This window comes from Chrysoperla carnea, chromosome 2 (assembly GCF_905475395.1).
Source record: "Chrysoperla carnea chromosome 2, inChrCarn1.1, whole genome shotgun sequence".
Classification (NCBI taxonomy): Eukaryota; Metazoa; Arthropoda; class Insecta; order Neuroptera; family Chrysopidae; genus Chrysoperla; species Chrysoperla carnea.
The window spans coordinates 34,064,434-34,078,929 of NC_058338.1; the positions used below are offsets into that span (position 1 = coordinate 34,064,434).

The window sequence follows — 14,496 nt, forward strand, 5'->3', positions numbered from 1 at the left end:
TTTCAATTTCAATACAATGCGCAATGTATGTACATAATATTATTATTTTTAAATATTTATTTTATACATACATTGTGGCCCAAATATTTAAATATATTCAGTGTTTGCTAAGGAAGGGTACAGGAGGAAGAACAAACGATGCCATTTTGTATTTTAGACTACTGCAAATGCCATTTTGTAGTGAACAGATAGTAGAAGTATATAGAGAAGAAGGATAAAAAAGGAGTAGAAGGATATGGTGAAATCCGTTTTGGGATTTCGAAAATCTACAAAAAACGGAAGATGATAAAATAACCCCCCCTCAGATTGAATTCCTGGATTCGCCACTGGTATCATTATTATTTCATTTGTTTGGAAATGACTGGGCGAACATTCGATAAAACCAAGACACAAACCTTGTTTATTTCGGAAATATTTCAGAAATCGAGTAACTGCTTATTATTATCAATTATTATTCATCTTTCAGCAACAACCATTTATCAAACAAACGTTGCATAGCGTAGTAACTGGTTTTAAATTTTTTTTTACATAGTCGCTTCTAAAATCGCATGGTTTATATAAAAAGAACTTCAACAATGACATCAAAATCAGTGCCTAGCCCACACGAACCTCGCTTCGTCCCCTCAAACATCATGAATATTATACAATTGAGTATAATTTCAATAAAGGTTAAAAATAATGATATGGGTAGCCACTGTTATTTGTATAAAGACAAACTCCCCACACTTTAAAAAAAAATTAACTTTTAACTTTCAGTTTCAATAAAATATTTTTAAATATTGTGTTCCAAATATTTAAATACTTACATATTCAGATGTTTTTAAGAGATCAATAACCAGAAACACAATTGGTTTAATATTTTATCTTCATTTATTTCATTTGTATAGTACATAATAATAAATAATGGTATTAAATTTAGGTTAACCACAATAATAATACCATCATATTTAAATCGGTGTATTTATAACACTCGAATTGTTATTATTTTCTTGTATCATTACAATCAATCATTAATTAGTTTACATCATCATCTATAAGTTATTGTTCTTTTTAACTAGATATTTAGACCTTTATACCAGGCATGGGCAAGTCATTTTAGGTCGAAGTCACCCTTGTTATAACTTTATTGTGTGCCATAAACTTTATTGTGTGTCTCTTTATCCAAGTCCGCATTGCTCACAGAGAAGGAAGCGGTAAGGGTATACGACTCTTCTACCTATCTCAGTTTTTCTAATAGTAATGAGATAGGTAGAAAAAAAATGTTGTCTCTATGTCTTGCTCGTATTTTTGGTTGGCACTGGATAGGTTGTCACTGTCTTTCTCCTACTTTAGTTACAGAAGTCCGAGGTACTTCTGTGATTCCCGTTTGCTCATTCCTGCTGTATACTTATACAATAGGAATGGGTTACAACTATGTTTTATTTAAAGACATTTTCTGGCTACAGTATTGTCCAAAAGTTTTTGATTATTTGAGCAGTAAGAGTATTTAATTTTAAAGTGAAACAAGCCGTTGGTAGAGTCTGGGGCGACTCTTGAGGTTCGTACTAATAACTTCTTCCCAGCATAATAAAAGGTTATAGAATATTTAAAAAAAAGGTGAAACGACTCTGACGAATGTTATGAAATTCTTTTGGGATATTGCTCTACGCTTCGATCGACATCTCAACGTAATCGATATCATCTTTTGTTAAAGCGTACGTCGTGCATTCCGCCACCAAATTAATGAACGAACGAACTCTATCAGATACTTTTGAAATATCAATCCCTCAACCATACCAACATTGTAATAAACACCATTTCTTACCATGAAATTAATGGTGGAAGCGACGATAAAAATTATTTAGAATTTTTTCTTTTTCAATAATCGTTTTGGTGGGTTTTAAATCCAAGAAATGAATTGTTCACTATATTTACTCATTATTGATCCACAACAATTTCATTAAAGATAACTTAATTTTCGTGTTATTGGGTGTGCAAAGAATAGGTGTTTAGTAAGTAAAATTATTATTTAACATAGAGTATAGGTACTTTATTTGCCATTCATATCAGAATATTTCAAAGAAAAATTAAATTTCCGAGAATAAACCACTTGATTGACAAGGATATTAATTTTAATATTCCTAGGATATTGAATTTATAAAAAATGAATTAAAATTATGATTATTGAAGTTGTAATACTTATTTTATGTATACAATAAGAAGTTATTAAAGTAGCACTTAACATAGTTTAATGTAGAATACTAATTATTTATATTCAAATTATTTATTATTTTATTTTGATTTCAAGTTTTATATGCATTTAATCAGAGAAGTCCTCATTTAATTCACATGTCAAACATAGTGTACATTGCACATACATCACATGCATGAACTATTGGCTTTACATACAAGAAACGTGTTGTTGGAGATTTTATAAAAATTGGTATTTATGTTCATAATTTACAGCTTCTTTAACAAATATCTATTTTCTATTTAAATGATTTTATGACACAAGAGAATTTATTTAAAAACAATTGAAAACAAACAATTGACTGAGTTAATTGTTGAAATACCATGTATAGATAATGTTGATGACGCAATCGTTTGTTTTTGACGTCACGTAAATAAAAACAGATATCCACTTTCAAATAGCCACACACACATAACATATATTCCCATATTAATACATACTATAAAATTTTCTCCTAATTAGCACCCTCGTGGGTAAACAGTGATGTTTACAAAAAAATATTTTAGACAAAAGTTGTTTATTTTTTTATAAGGAACATTTTTTACATTTAAACTTTTGTTCTATCTCTAACGGTTTACAAGATGGGTTCTACGGACCCAAAACCCAACTGAACTATATTGCTCATTTACGAACTCGACCTCACTTTTTACGTCCTGAGAAAAAATTTCATCTTGATTTCTCTTTTCGTTTTTGAGTTACCGGGTTGACAGACAGACGAACAGACAACCGGAAATGGGCTAATTAGGTGATTCTATGAACACCTATACCAAAACTTTTTTCGTAGTATCAATATTTTTAAGCGTTAAAAACTTTGGACTAAACTTAATATACCATGCATATTTCATATATACATGGTATAAAAACTTTTAACAAAAAGAAAAACGACTTCAAAAGGAAAACTTTTCCAAAACAAATAAATATGCACTAAAACGTAAAAAAATAACGATAAGATATTGTAGCTAAAATGATTGTTATATTTGGAGTCAGTGTTAGCCAAGGAAACAACTCTGACAGAACAGTTTTCTACATTAGCTTGGCTGACAATGACTTCAAGAAAAACAATAATCTTAGCTACATTATATTATCGTTATTTTTTCACTTTTTAGTGCAACGCCACTGTTTTAAATATAGATTAAGATAAAGTTTGAAACCACAAAATTGCATATTGAATATTTAAATATATGTATCATCTTTATCTCATACAAATAATAACAATAATAATCTCTAATATAATATCTTTAATATAATATATAATATAATATATAGGGTAAGATACAGTACCTTAATTTAAAGTTACCTTCAATAATTCTTGTGTTTCTTGGCAAAAGATTGGTATTTTATCAAAATGCAGGCAGGTTAAATATTTTCGAAGTGGTTTTATTTTCGAATAAACTAAAAATAAGAATTTTTTGAGAATAAAGTAAACAAATTTGATTCTTCTGATTGTATATTTACAAGATGCTAATCGCATAATATTTTTTAAATAGCACTTAACTTAAATCATTGCTTATTTGGTGAATAAATTGTTAAATCATATTTCAATTTCAAACTTAAACTTTAATTTTGACGAAGAAAAGTTTCTAAGACGTAAAATGATGTACCGTAGAACATAATTTGTGCATAGAAATATATTTGCATTAAATACTAAAATTGTCGTCTTAAGTTTTACGTGGAAAAAAGTTATCGTCATCCTGAGAAGAATAGTGGATGCCTGTTAGAAAAAGAAATAGGGTTTTCAATGTTTCAATCACATACATTCTATAATGGTGTTCGTTAGAGTGAACTTTAACGATGTAGACGAACTTTGCAGATTTTGTCTTCAAGTACAATCAGTGCGGATGCTTTTAAGGTGTGATGTACATTAGGGTGTGAGGATGTACTATGGTTCACACGTTTTTATCGATAGTTGTTCACAAAGATTCTCAAAAACCATCATATTTTAATGCATTGCTTTAAAAACAAAAGCTTAAATGTAAATTTTGATTCTGGGTACTATACTTTGCCCTATTATGTTCTTGTGTTTATTTATCTTTGATTATTAAATTAAATACACGATTATAAACGCAAAATTTTTATTTAAAACTTTCACAGTTACCTGTGTGTAAAAATATATTACTTATTATTTGATTTAAAATAATGTTTATTGGTACTTTGTAGAATAATTTTTATGAAAACTTTATTCAGTCAATTTTATTGTTATTGTAGTTTTATTGAACAATACAAATAATAAAATTATTCTTCATTCAAATTTGCAGCAAAAATTGAATTAAATATTTAGGATAACAACCAATTGACGATTATGATTAATGCATTAAGGAGGGTGACTCACCAGTAATAGAAAAAAATAAATTAGTAGATAATATTCTCAATTTTTAGTATGTTATCGTTAGCGAAACTTATTATTATATTAAAAAATATTGGGGCACCTTATCGATCAATAAAGAGAGTAATTAATTAAATAAAAATATACTAAATATCATAACCTGTTATGAGTATGTTTATGTTATTTTGTGTATTTTTTATTAATTAAATTTCTTAATTGATCGGTAAGTTACCTAAATTTTTGTTTTATACAGTGTGTCACATTTAAGATGAAGACACAATCACACTCTCGTCATTTATAGGCATATCAATTTGAAAATTTGCACAGTTATACCGGGGTATGGGTTACATTTTTTTAAGTTAATTTTGAGAGTATTGAGAGAGTAGGTAGTTTTTGAGATATTCGCCCTATATTTGAGGCCATATTTTCAAAAATATTTATCCAATCATCAAATGAACCCAATTTTTGTATTTTTGGGTCACTTTTACCTTATAAACCAAGTTTTATCCAATTCTGAGAGTAAACAGTTTTTTCGATTTTTTTGAAGGGGTACACCCCTTAAGAAAATTGCAAAAAATTGAGAAAAAAATATAATTACCGATTTTGACAAAACTAAGTTTATAAGCTAATTTTGACCCAAAAACTTCAAAAATCACGTTCATTTCACGATTGGGGCAGCAGTTTTCGAGTTATTGCAAATTTGCCCTATATTTTTGGCCATATTTCCAAAACTACTTATCCGATTGTTAAATGAACCCGATTTTTAGATTTTTTGGGTCATTTTTACCTTTTAAACCAAGTTTTATCCAATTCTGAGAGTAAACAGTTTTTTCGGTTTTTTCGATTTTTTTGAAGGGGTACCCCTTAAGAAAATTGAAAAAAATTGAGAAAAAAATATAATTACCGATTTTGACAAAACTCAGTTTATAAGCTAATTTTGACCCAAAAACTTCAAAAATCACGTTCATTTCACGATTGGGGCAGCAGTTTTCGAGTTATTGCAAATTTGTCCTATATTTTTTTGCCATATTTCTAAAATTACTAATCCGATTGTTAAATGAACCCGATTTTTGGATTTTTTGGGTCATTTTTACCTTATAAACCAAGTTTTATCCAATTCTGAGAGTAAACAGTTTTTTCGGTTTTTTCGATTTTTTTGAAGGGGTACCCCTTAAGAAAATTACAAAAAATTGAGAAAAAAATATTATTACCGATTTTGACAAAACTCAGTTTATAAGCTAATTTTGACCCAAAAACTTCAAAAATCACGCTAATTTCACGATTGGGACGGTAGTTTTCGAGATATTTCAAATTCACCCTATATTTCTGGCCATATTTCCAAAACTACTTATCCGATTGTTAAATGAACCCGATTTTTGGATTTTTTGGGTCATATTTACTTTATAAACCAAGTTTTATCCATTTCTGAGAGTACAAATTTTTTTCGGTTTTTTCGATTTTTTTGAAGGAGTGTCCCCTTCAGTGACGAAAGTGTGAAGGTTTCTTCATCTTAAATGCGTGCACTGTATAATAATATGTTTCATTAATTATAATATATTAAAAATTCGTATCATTATCCACTAATTAATTATTTTTCTTTTATTGGCGAGTCACCCTCCTTATTTAATTAATTAGTGTTTTTCAATAATTTTAATTTGACACTCACTACAACATTTACATGTAAAGAATTGCAAATTAGTCATAACAGCCTCCTTTAACGCCAAAATTTTTCACTGGAAGCGCTGGCATCGATTTTATTGTCCCTACCATGACTACACACAAAACGAATAGAAAGCCCAACCTTTGACAATTTTGTTCATTAATCATCAACGCTTTCAAAAGTTTGGAGTCATTACATAAAAATATTATATAAATAAACAATAACACACATATTGTTCATTATTCTTTTCACTCAATTGTTACCATCAATTGGAAAGTAATGTTTAATAATTGGCCACAAAAAAAAAACAAGTTCACAAAATAATAACAATATTTTTTTTTTATGAATAGGTGTGGAGATCTATCTCCATTTATATCTGCAATCTAATAAAATTAATTTTTTTTTTGTTACAGGTGTGGTTTCTTTTTTTCACTCAATCAACCTTTTGTTAAATCATGGTAATTGTTATTAAATATTAAGTCACGTATATGTAATCGGTTAATGATATTGAATTTTTGCGGTTAGACTAAATTTTTGTTCATCTCCAAATTGCATCCAAGTAACTACATGTATCTCATATGTCATCATTTGAATCTTTTGCATTATTTTGAAACCAAATACTCGATTTATATTAAAATTTGTGGTTATGACCTTAAGATTAATATGTTAATAAATAGAACTGTTTATTCACCAATATATCACTGATACCGTTTATGGAATGAATGCTGACTTTATTTCATTGCCGTATATTTGAACATCTGTATTAAAATCTCTATATTTTATAAATATGAAAGTAAGAATGTTTGTTTGTTTGTTACGCTTAGAGTCTAAAACTACCCAATTTATTTGAATGAAACTGTACAAGAATATAGCTAATACATCAGAATAACACATATGGTATTATTTATGAAGATATATTCAAAAAATTAAATTTAATCTGACATTTTAATGCTCCGTCTATGATCACCATTTTGAACCATAAATTAAAGATTTCTGTAATAATTTTAAAGAGTAAATGTAAAACAATTCATGGCCTTCTTTTCTGATTTACTCAATGAACTATGACTATTTTACACTTAAAAAAAATTCAACTGTGTATATATTTTAATTGTGTAAAACAATCTTTCGAGTGTTATGGAGTGTTTCATTTTTTTCGGGTACAGAGCCCTAAACTCGCAATTGAAACATAGCTAAGGACACTCCCCATTAAATTATCTTTCAAACGAACCAAAAAAATGGATATTGATTAATCCGTTTAGGCGCTACGATGCCACAGACAGACATTGAGAAATTAGTATTTTTCTCAATTATTAATTTATTGGAAAATGTATAATTATCAAATGATTACAAATATATGGTAATGATTTATTTTCAGAAATATTACCTAATTTTTACCATATAATAACATATTGAAATATTGATTTAAGGTGACTCAACAAATTGATTGACGTATTTATTTAAAAATTTCATAGGTCTCATGTAACTTCTATAAACGTTTTTCTTAAAAATTGTGATGCCGTGAAATGAAAAAAGAAGGGACATTGGCTTGTTGTGGAAATGGCAAGTACATTGTCTTGCCTTTGAATTCTTATAATTTTTTTTCGTTTCGTCTAATTTTGTCATCATTTTTCGTGCATGAGGGATGAAAGAAGTTAACTACTATACGCGAAGATACCATTTCATTCCCGCAGCTTGAAATATAGTATACTTATCACGAGATCAACTTGAACTAAGTTTCAAATGTCATGTTTGGCACCCTCGGGAGACAAAGATCATAAGATCTATAACATTCTCTAAGTTGGTTAAAAATATTTTAAACAAAAATTGTTTTAAATGTTTAATTGTTTTTTATAAGGATAAACTTTCTAATTTAAAGTGTTATTCTATATCTTACCGTTTAGGATCAAAATTAGCTATTAAAGAAACCCGAAGAACTAGATCCAATCTGATGTCTAAAAATGTTGTCCCCCATCAAACTCTGCAACTTTTGTTTAAGTTATTTTTTGATTGATTAATTACAAAACTAGATATTTGGGTGTATAAATTAAAATGACCCACCATGTATATTTCATATACATGCATAGCATAAAAATCGCTGCATGTTAAAAATCCATATGAATCATTTTCGAGAAAATCCCAAAAAATCGACCAAAAGTTCACATACCTTTATTATGCTCAACTTCAGTGCCAATTCAATAATCGAGTACTTTTCAAAGAGGAGCGCGTTTAAATGACTAATTATCGTCTCGTTTCGTTGAATTCGTTTCATGTGACACCTCATTTAGCTTAGACCGTTGTTTCATTTATCTTAAACAATTGGAAATACATTATTAAATGGGTTTCATCATATATTGCAAGTTCAAATTTTTTTTTATAAATCTCATGAAGGTAACAAAAATCATTTTCTTAAAGTCAATCGAACTAAATATCAATTATAGACAATAATTAAATAGATTTAAATGTTGAATCAGATAAAAAAATTGTATCGATCCATATACGTATAATTATTAATTTTTAGATTATAATGTTATAAGTATAATAAAATATTATAAATACGAAATGACAGGTTATGAATAATTATTATCTATTATTATAGTTGATTCCATATCTGTAAAGTTTATTTAACTATTATCATATTTTATTAATTTAATGATTTCTTATAATAAAAATCATTTAGAAAAAAAAAATATTCTAATGATTTAATCAAATAAAAATCTCAATTTATGAAATGGTTGTCAAATATATAACTTAGAAATAAAATAGACATAAATTAATCATGACGATAGTATTTGTACTGTAACTCCTCCATTAAGTTATCGGAAAACTCTTAAATTACTCTGATAAAAGATGCTCATATCGAGACCTGTGAAAACTCAAGAATGTAAAAGCGTGTATCATCAAATAATTTCAAATACATAAATAAAAAGTATTTTTTTTTCAATTTTGAAATATATTATAACTTGACGATATAGGACGAAAAATAAGAATAAAATTTTTAATATTTGGCTTAATTTTTCAAAATATTGAAAATTTTCTTTAATTATTCAGCTATCGATATTTTGACAAGCGCGGCAGATATCAAAAAATTATATTCTTATTTTTCGTCTACATTCATGAAGGAATAATAAAATTCATCACTGTTTAAAATAAGACAAAAATAATTTCAATCCTAAATCTTCCCTGCTCATACATCCCGTATACAGACGGAGACACTTGATTTTTTATTTTCTATGTTAAGGCTAAATATGTTTACTTTCTCTTAAAAAGGTTATATTTTATTTGTTTTCATTCGTTCCAAGTGAAAATTATCAAAAACTTTCAAAATATGTCGTTTTTTGAGATTTCTCCATAAGAGCAATGTATTTTATATCGATATTCAATTACAATTTTCTTAAAAATTTGCACATGGATACCTAAGCTGAAATTTTATCCACATAAATTTTGAGTAGAAGTATTTGAGCCTTAAAATGAGACATTGTGTTCATACTCATACATTCTTAAATGCCTTGAATTTGTATATTTGAATATAAAAAATAATGATATCGGGGCTCAGAGATAGATAATGTTTCTTTCAAGTAAGAATCTTTCAGAAAATTTACTAAAATTGATTAATTCCCAATATTTTTCTCTGTTTTTTATTCAATGGTTTTATCAAAAAACATACTGAAAAACCCTTCCACCCAAATACTAAAATGATTCAATGATTCAATTAATATTATAATATAATGTCCACACCTTGTACATAAACAAACACTTGTGACGATTAAATGTTAGAAAAAAAAATTGTAGGTTCCTAATTATAATTATAAATAATTATTTTATGCAAATATTCCATGTGATTATGATTATGTTTGAAACACTGTCATAGCTTCTGTGTGTAATGAATGATACATAAAGTACATAAAAAAGCCATGAGTTTTGTTTACACCTGGTAAGTTAATCCAGACCTTTTAACTAAGCAAGCTGATCCAGCAAATATATACAGCAGTGTTCGGCATTCGACTCGATGGAGCGTCAGGAAGTTTTGTGACCTAAATTTATTTATAGAAAATGACAATTTGCATAAATAATATGCAAATTATAATTTGAATTTAAATTAACCATAAATATACTAAATTTACAATTTGGTTAATAGTGATGACAATGATTCCAAACTTGTCACTCGGGTGTTTTTGAACACGAATATTGCGTTAAAATTGATCTCTGAGGTACATGGTGCCAAGGATAAACGGTACCTCGTCGTTTCCTGAAATTTTCGGAAAGTTTTTGAAGCTATAAGATATGTAGAAGGGAGAATCTTGAGGAAGAATCGGGGGGGGGGGGGGTCCTAGGTACATTATATAGTGATGGTACATTACGACATTGTACTATGGTTCACACGTTTTGAAGCATACGGTCGTCATATTGATAATTTTGTAACGTCAACTATCCTATACTCCCGTACACTCCCCACACTCTATTCCATTATAATCAGGTACAGAGGTAAAAATACATAAACAAAACTCAATTACCTGGATGATGACTGATGGCTAAAAGAAAATTAAAAATTTAATTGTACAATCTATAACAAACAATATGATGAATTCATTCACCTAAATATCTATGTACCATAAACAATGTACCATGTTTGTAATTTTTTATTCATTGTTACCAGATGTTTTACATTATTGGATAATTAGGTAATTCTTACTACACAGTATAAGAATATCCATAATGTTCCATATCCTCCAAAGCATTTCAAAGAGAACGAGAAAAATCATAGCTCATGAATGAGATGTCTTCGTGGGCGATAGCATTCATTATTTGCTACACAACTTTAAAAATTCTTTTATTCTTAAAAGCTCTTGTATTCTGGTAACAGTTATTATTAAGCGGGTACTTCCAGTAACACTCAGCGTTTAATGGTACTTCCAGTAACACAAAACTAGAAGTACACGCGAATTCATAAAATTAGGGATCTAGCTCCACACAGCTGCACTTATATTTTTATTTTGTAAACTAGAGTGATACCCATCCGCTTCGCTGGTTTAAAAGTAAAGATTGATAAAGATTGCTCTCGCTTATCCCCTTTCTATAACATTTGAAATAATGGTAAGGATTGTTTTACACAGGTAAAATATATGTATGGCTTTCTATTTTTTAAATGAAAAATATGTCATTCATTGAGTATATCAGAAAAGATGGCCGTGAAATATTTTATATTGACTATTTTTACAGAAATCTGTAATATATGGTAATGTTAAATGACTACTTTTACAGATATCTGTATTTATAGTAATGACAAATTAAATTTTTTTTTGTATTAATATTTTTTTATAAATATATTTCTTGTTTTATTCTGAAGTATGAGCTATGCTTTATTCGCTTGTTTTAGCGTGAAAGCGTAACAAACAAACAAACAAGTTTACTTTCGCATTGATAATATATAGAGATAAACTAAACAATATTGTATATTTGTATCAATATGTATTGACAAATATATTAAATTTTAAGTATTAGATTTTAAAACATTTAATGTTCTGTCTTTTGTCACTTCGTTACTTAAGTAACTTTCAATTAAACAAAAAGGACAAAATAAAATAATTATAAATGGAGATTTATACTTTGTTTATCCATTTGTTTATTTTATTTGATGAGTACTAAAAAAATTACATAGGTATTATGTTATTGAAAAAAAACAGAATTGAAAATGAAAGTTGTTCTGATATTTTGTTTATTTAGTGAATAGCGGTGGGTCACACAATCATTAAATAGTGTTTGTTGTACCATTGGTTTTGTATTTATAAATTACTAGCAGTTACCTACCATCTGCGTTTGATTCTACATTTTTTTTAGAGAAAAAAATTTCCAACAATTTTTGTTTGAAATTATTTTTCATAAAGTTGATGGTTTACGATATATTGACCAAAAATAGTTTTTTTATGTATACATAGCGTTAACTAACGCAACCATAGCACTATTGAGACTGCGCGTTAGTAAGGTCTTAAATTAGATGCCTAAACCTCTTTTTTTTTTTTCTTTTTTTTTTTTTTTTGTCTTTGAATAAATTTACGTAAAAACTTTACATGACCAATTTTATTCTTTGAAAGAAACAAAAAATTTCTTGAATTGTAAAATATCAAGTAATATCTATCCATAATAATTAATTGTCCTAGAAATTCCAGCCCTTTGGTTTCCCAGGGAATGCAAAAAGAAATTGAATTATGATAAAAGTTTATTTCTTCCAATGAAATTCCTTCGCATAAAATATTTCGTCTATAAAACCATAGGCTTTATAAGCTAACAAATAAGTATGCTAAAAAAGAACAACAAAACTCATTGAAATAAGAATGTAAAATTAAACTCCAAGGCTAACTACATAATTTTTTTAAGCTGAATAATAGCTGCATAGTTTATAAATATTATATTATTTACAGTTGTGTACAATTAATTTGGACCAACTTAAATTTAGGAGTTTATTTTTTCAGAAGCTATATTTTTAACTCCCGAACTAAAAAAAGGGGTGTCTGTGTGTTTGTCTGTCTGAGGCATCGTAGCGCCTGAACAGATGAACGTTTGAAAGGAAATTTAACGGAGAGTTTTCTTAGCTATGTTTAAGTGCGAGCTTAGGTTTCCGTACCCGAAAAAACTTAAAAATTGGCGATGATATTCAAAATCGATTCAGTTTGGAAAAGGCATGACATATAAATAATTACTATGAAATTGAATGGTCAAATAAACCTGGTTCAATTCATTTCCAAAATTGAAATGGTAAAATAATTAAGTAATTCAAAATAATAATTCAAAAGACCAAAGTCAACTCAAATATTTCCATTTCAATTAAAATATTTCCAAAAATATGTCCCAAAAATGATAGCTCTCTAAGTATCCTTTTCATCTCATCTGATGTCTTTGACCATCACTTTGATATTGATTTAAGAGTGTTATAAGTTTAAAGTGTTTATCTGTACGTCTGTGTTTTTCTCAGTGGCATCGTAATCCCTAAACGGTCTAACCGACTCGACTCAGAACATTTTATAGCAAAGTTTCCAAAAATCGGTTTACAAGGAATAAATCGCATTTTTCGGGGATTTTTTAAATTTTGTAATTTTCACTTGTTATCAATTATATAGTAGCTTTAGCTCTTACTATTATTAGAGTTTTATGCTGCAATTTCCAGGTCTGGCGTCTCTCATGTTTAAAGTATCTATGATCCTTCTGTACTAACCATTCTATAATTGGAATCGAATGAATTTCTATAGCTGATATACTGGTGACATTAGAATAGTCAAAATTTATCCCGAAGTAAGAAGTGTACCGGTAGAGAAGAATATGCAATCTTGAAAGTGATTCTGGATATTATAAAACAGGAGACATTAATTAATATCAAAGCTGAACATAAACGCTTAAAAAATTTTTTTAAACCTAACCAAGTGCAAGGGTTTCCTGGTGTTCTCGAAAGATTTGCTTCCGACCTTTTAATATCCTCTCATTTTTCAAACGAGATCGACACAAGACCAATGCACTTATCAGACTCATGATAATTTGATCATTTCTATTTTAGTTCAGAAAAAAACATTTTAATTTTTGTCATCAACAAAAATTCTTAAACAAATTACGCCCGGCTATCTGAAAATTCATTAAGTTGTTAAGAAATATTTTTCTATTGAATATACTTGATGTGTTTCATTCTTAACCTGCCACGATTTAAATTATGTTTTTTATAATCTTTGCTGCTCAATTTACAATTACATTAACTTGTTTTTTTTAGACCATGTATAAAAATTGTCGATACGTTTATGATTGAAATGTATTACAGATTGGATCATTTATATCTAACTCGAATGTACTCTTTACGTATCTATACTAAGTACAGACACAAGATACTTATATTATGTACCTACATTATCGAGAAATACTTTTAAAATATATATTTTATTATTATAGCTTTAAAGATATACTTTTATATTTTAGTATAACTTTAGCGGTTTATAATTTACTTTCAAATTTTTATTTATATGCATACAACACATTTATATGTTATGCAAGAGTTGTTAAATTGTTAATGAATTATTATTAATTAAAAATTATTACCAACTGTTTTTAATTTATTTAATTTAATATTATTTAATTTCATTATGCAGACCGTGAGTTCATAATGAAGCGAAATCCCTGTATGATTCTTTTTATTTCTGATTTGATGAGATGTAGATTAACGAAGTCAATTTTCGCGTTTTCAGTTTCGTATTTCAACTATATTTTTGTCCATCGTATAGAGTTTATCCGCGATCAAGTTACCAAGAA

General features: G+C 27.9%; 1 protein-coding gene across 2 annotated transcripts in view; it reads left to right on the forward strand.

The window, feature by feature from the left end:
- Window positions 1–14,496, forward strand: part of LOC123294034 — a 63,791-nt gene that overhangs the window by 21,021 nt on the left and 28,274 nt on the right. Inside the window, exon 2 of one of the 2 annotated variants that reach the window (XM_044875098.1) lies at window positions 6,627–6,671. The exons of the other annotated variant lie outside the window; for it this stretch is intronic. Within the exon in view, the coding sequence (XP_044731033.1) occupies window positions 6,669–6,671 (3 nt within the window). The 5' untranslated portion in view covers window positions 6,627–6,668. The remainder of the gene's footprint in view (window positions 1–6,626; window positions 6,672–14,496) is intronic. 2 annotated transcript variants of the gene reach the window in all.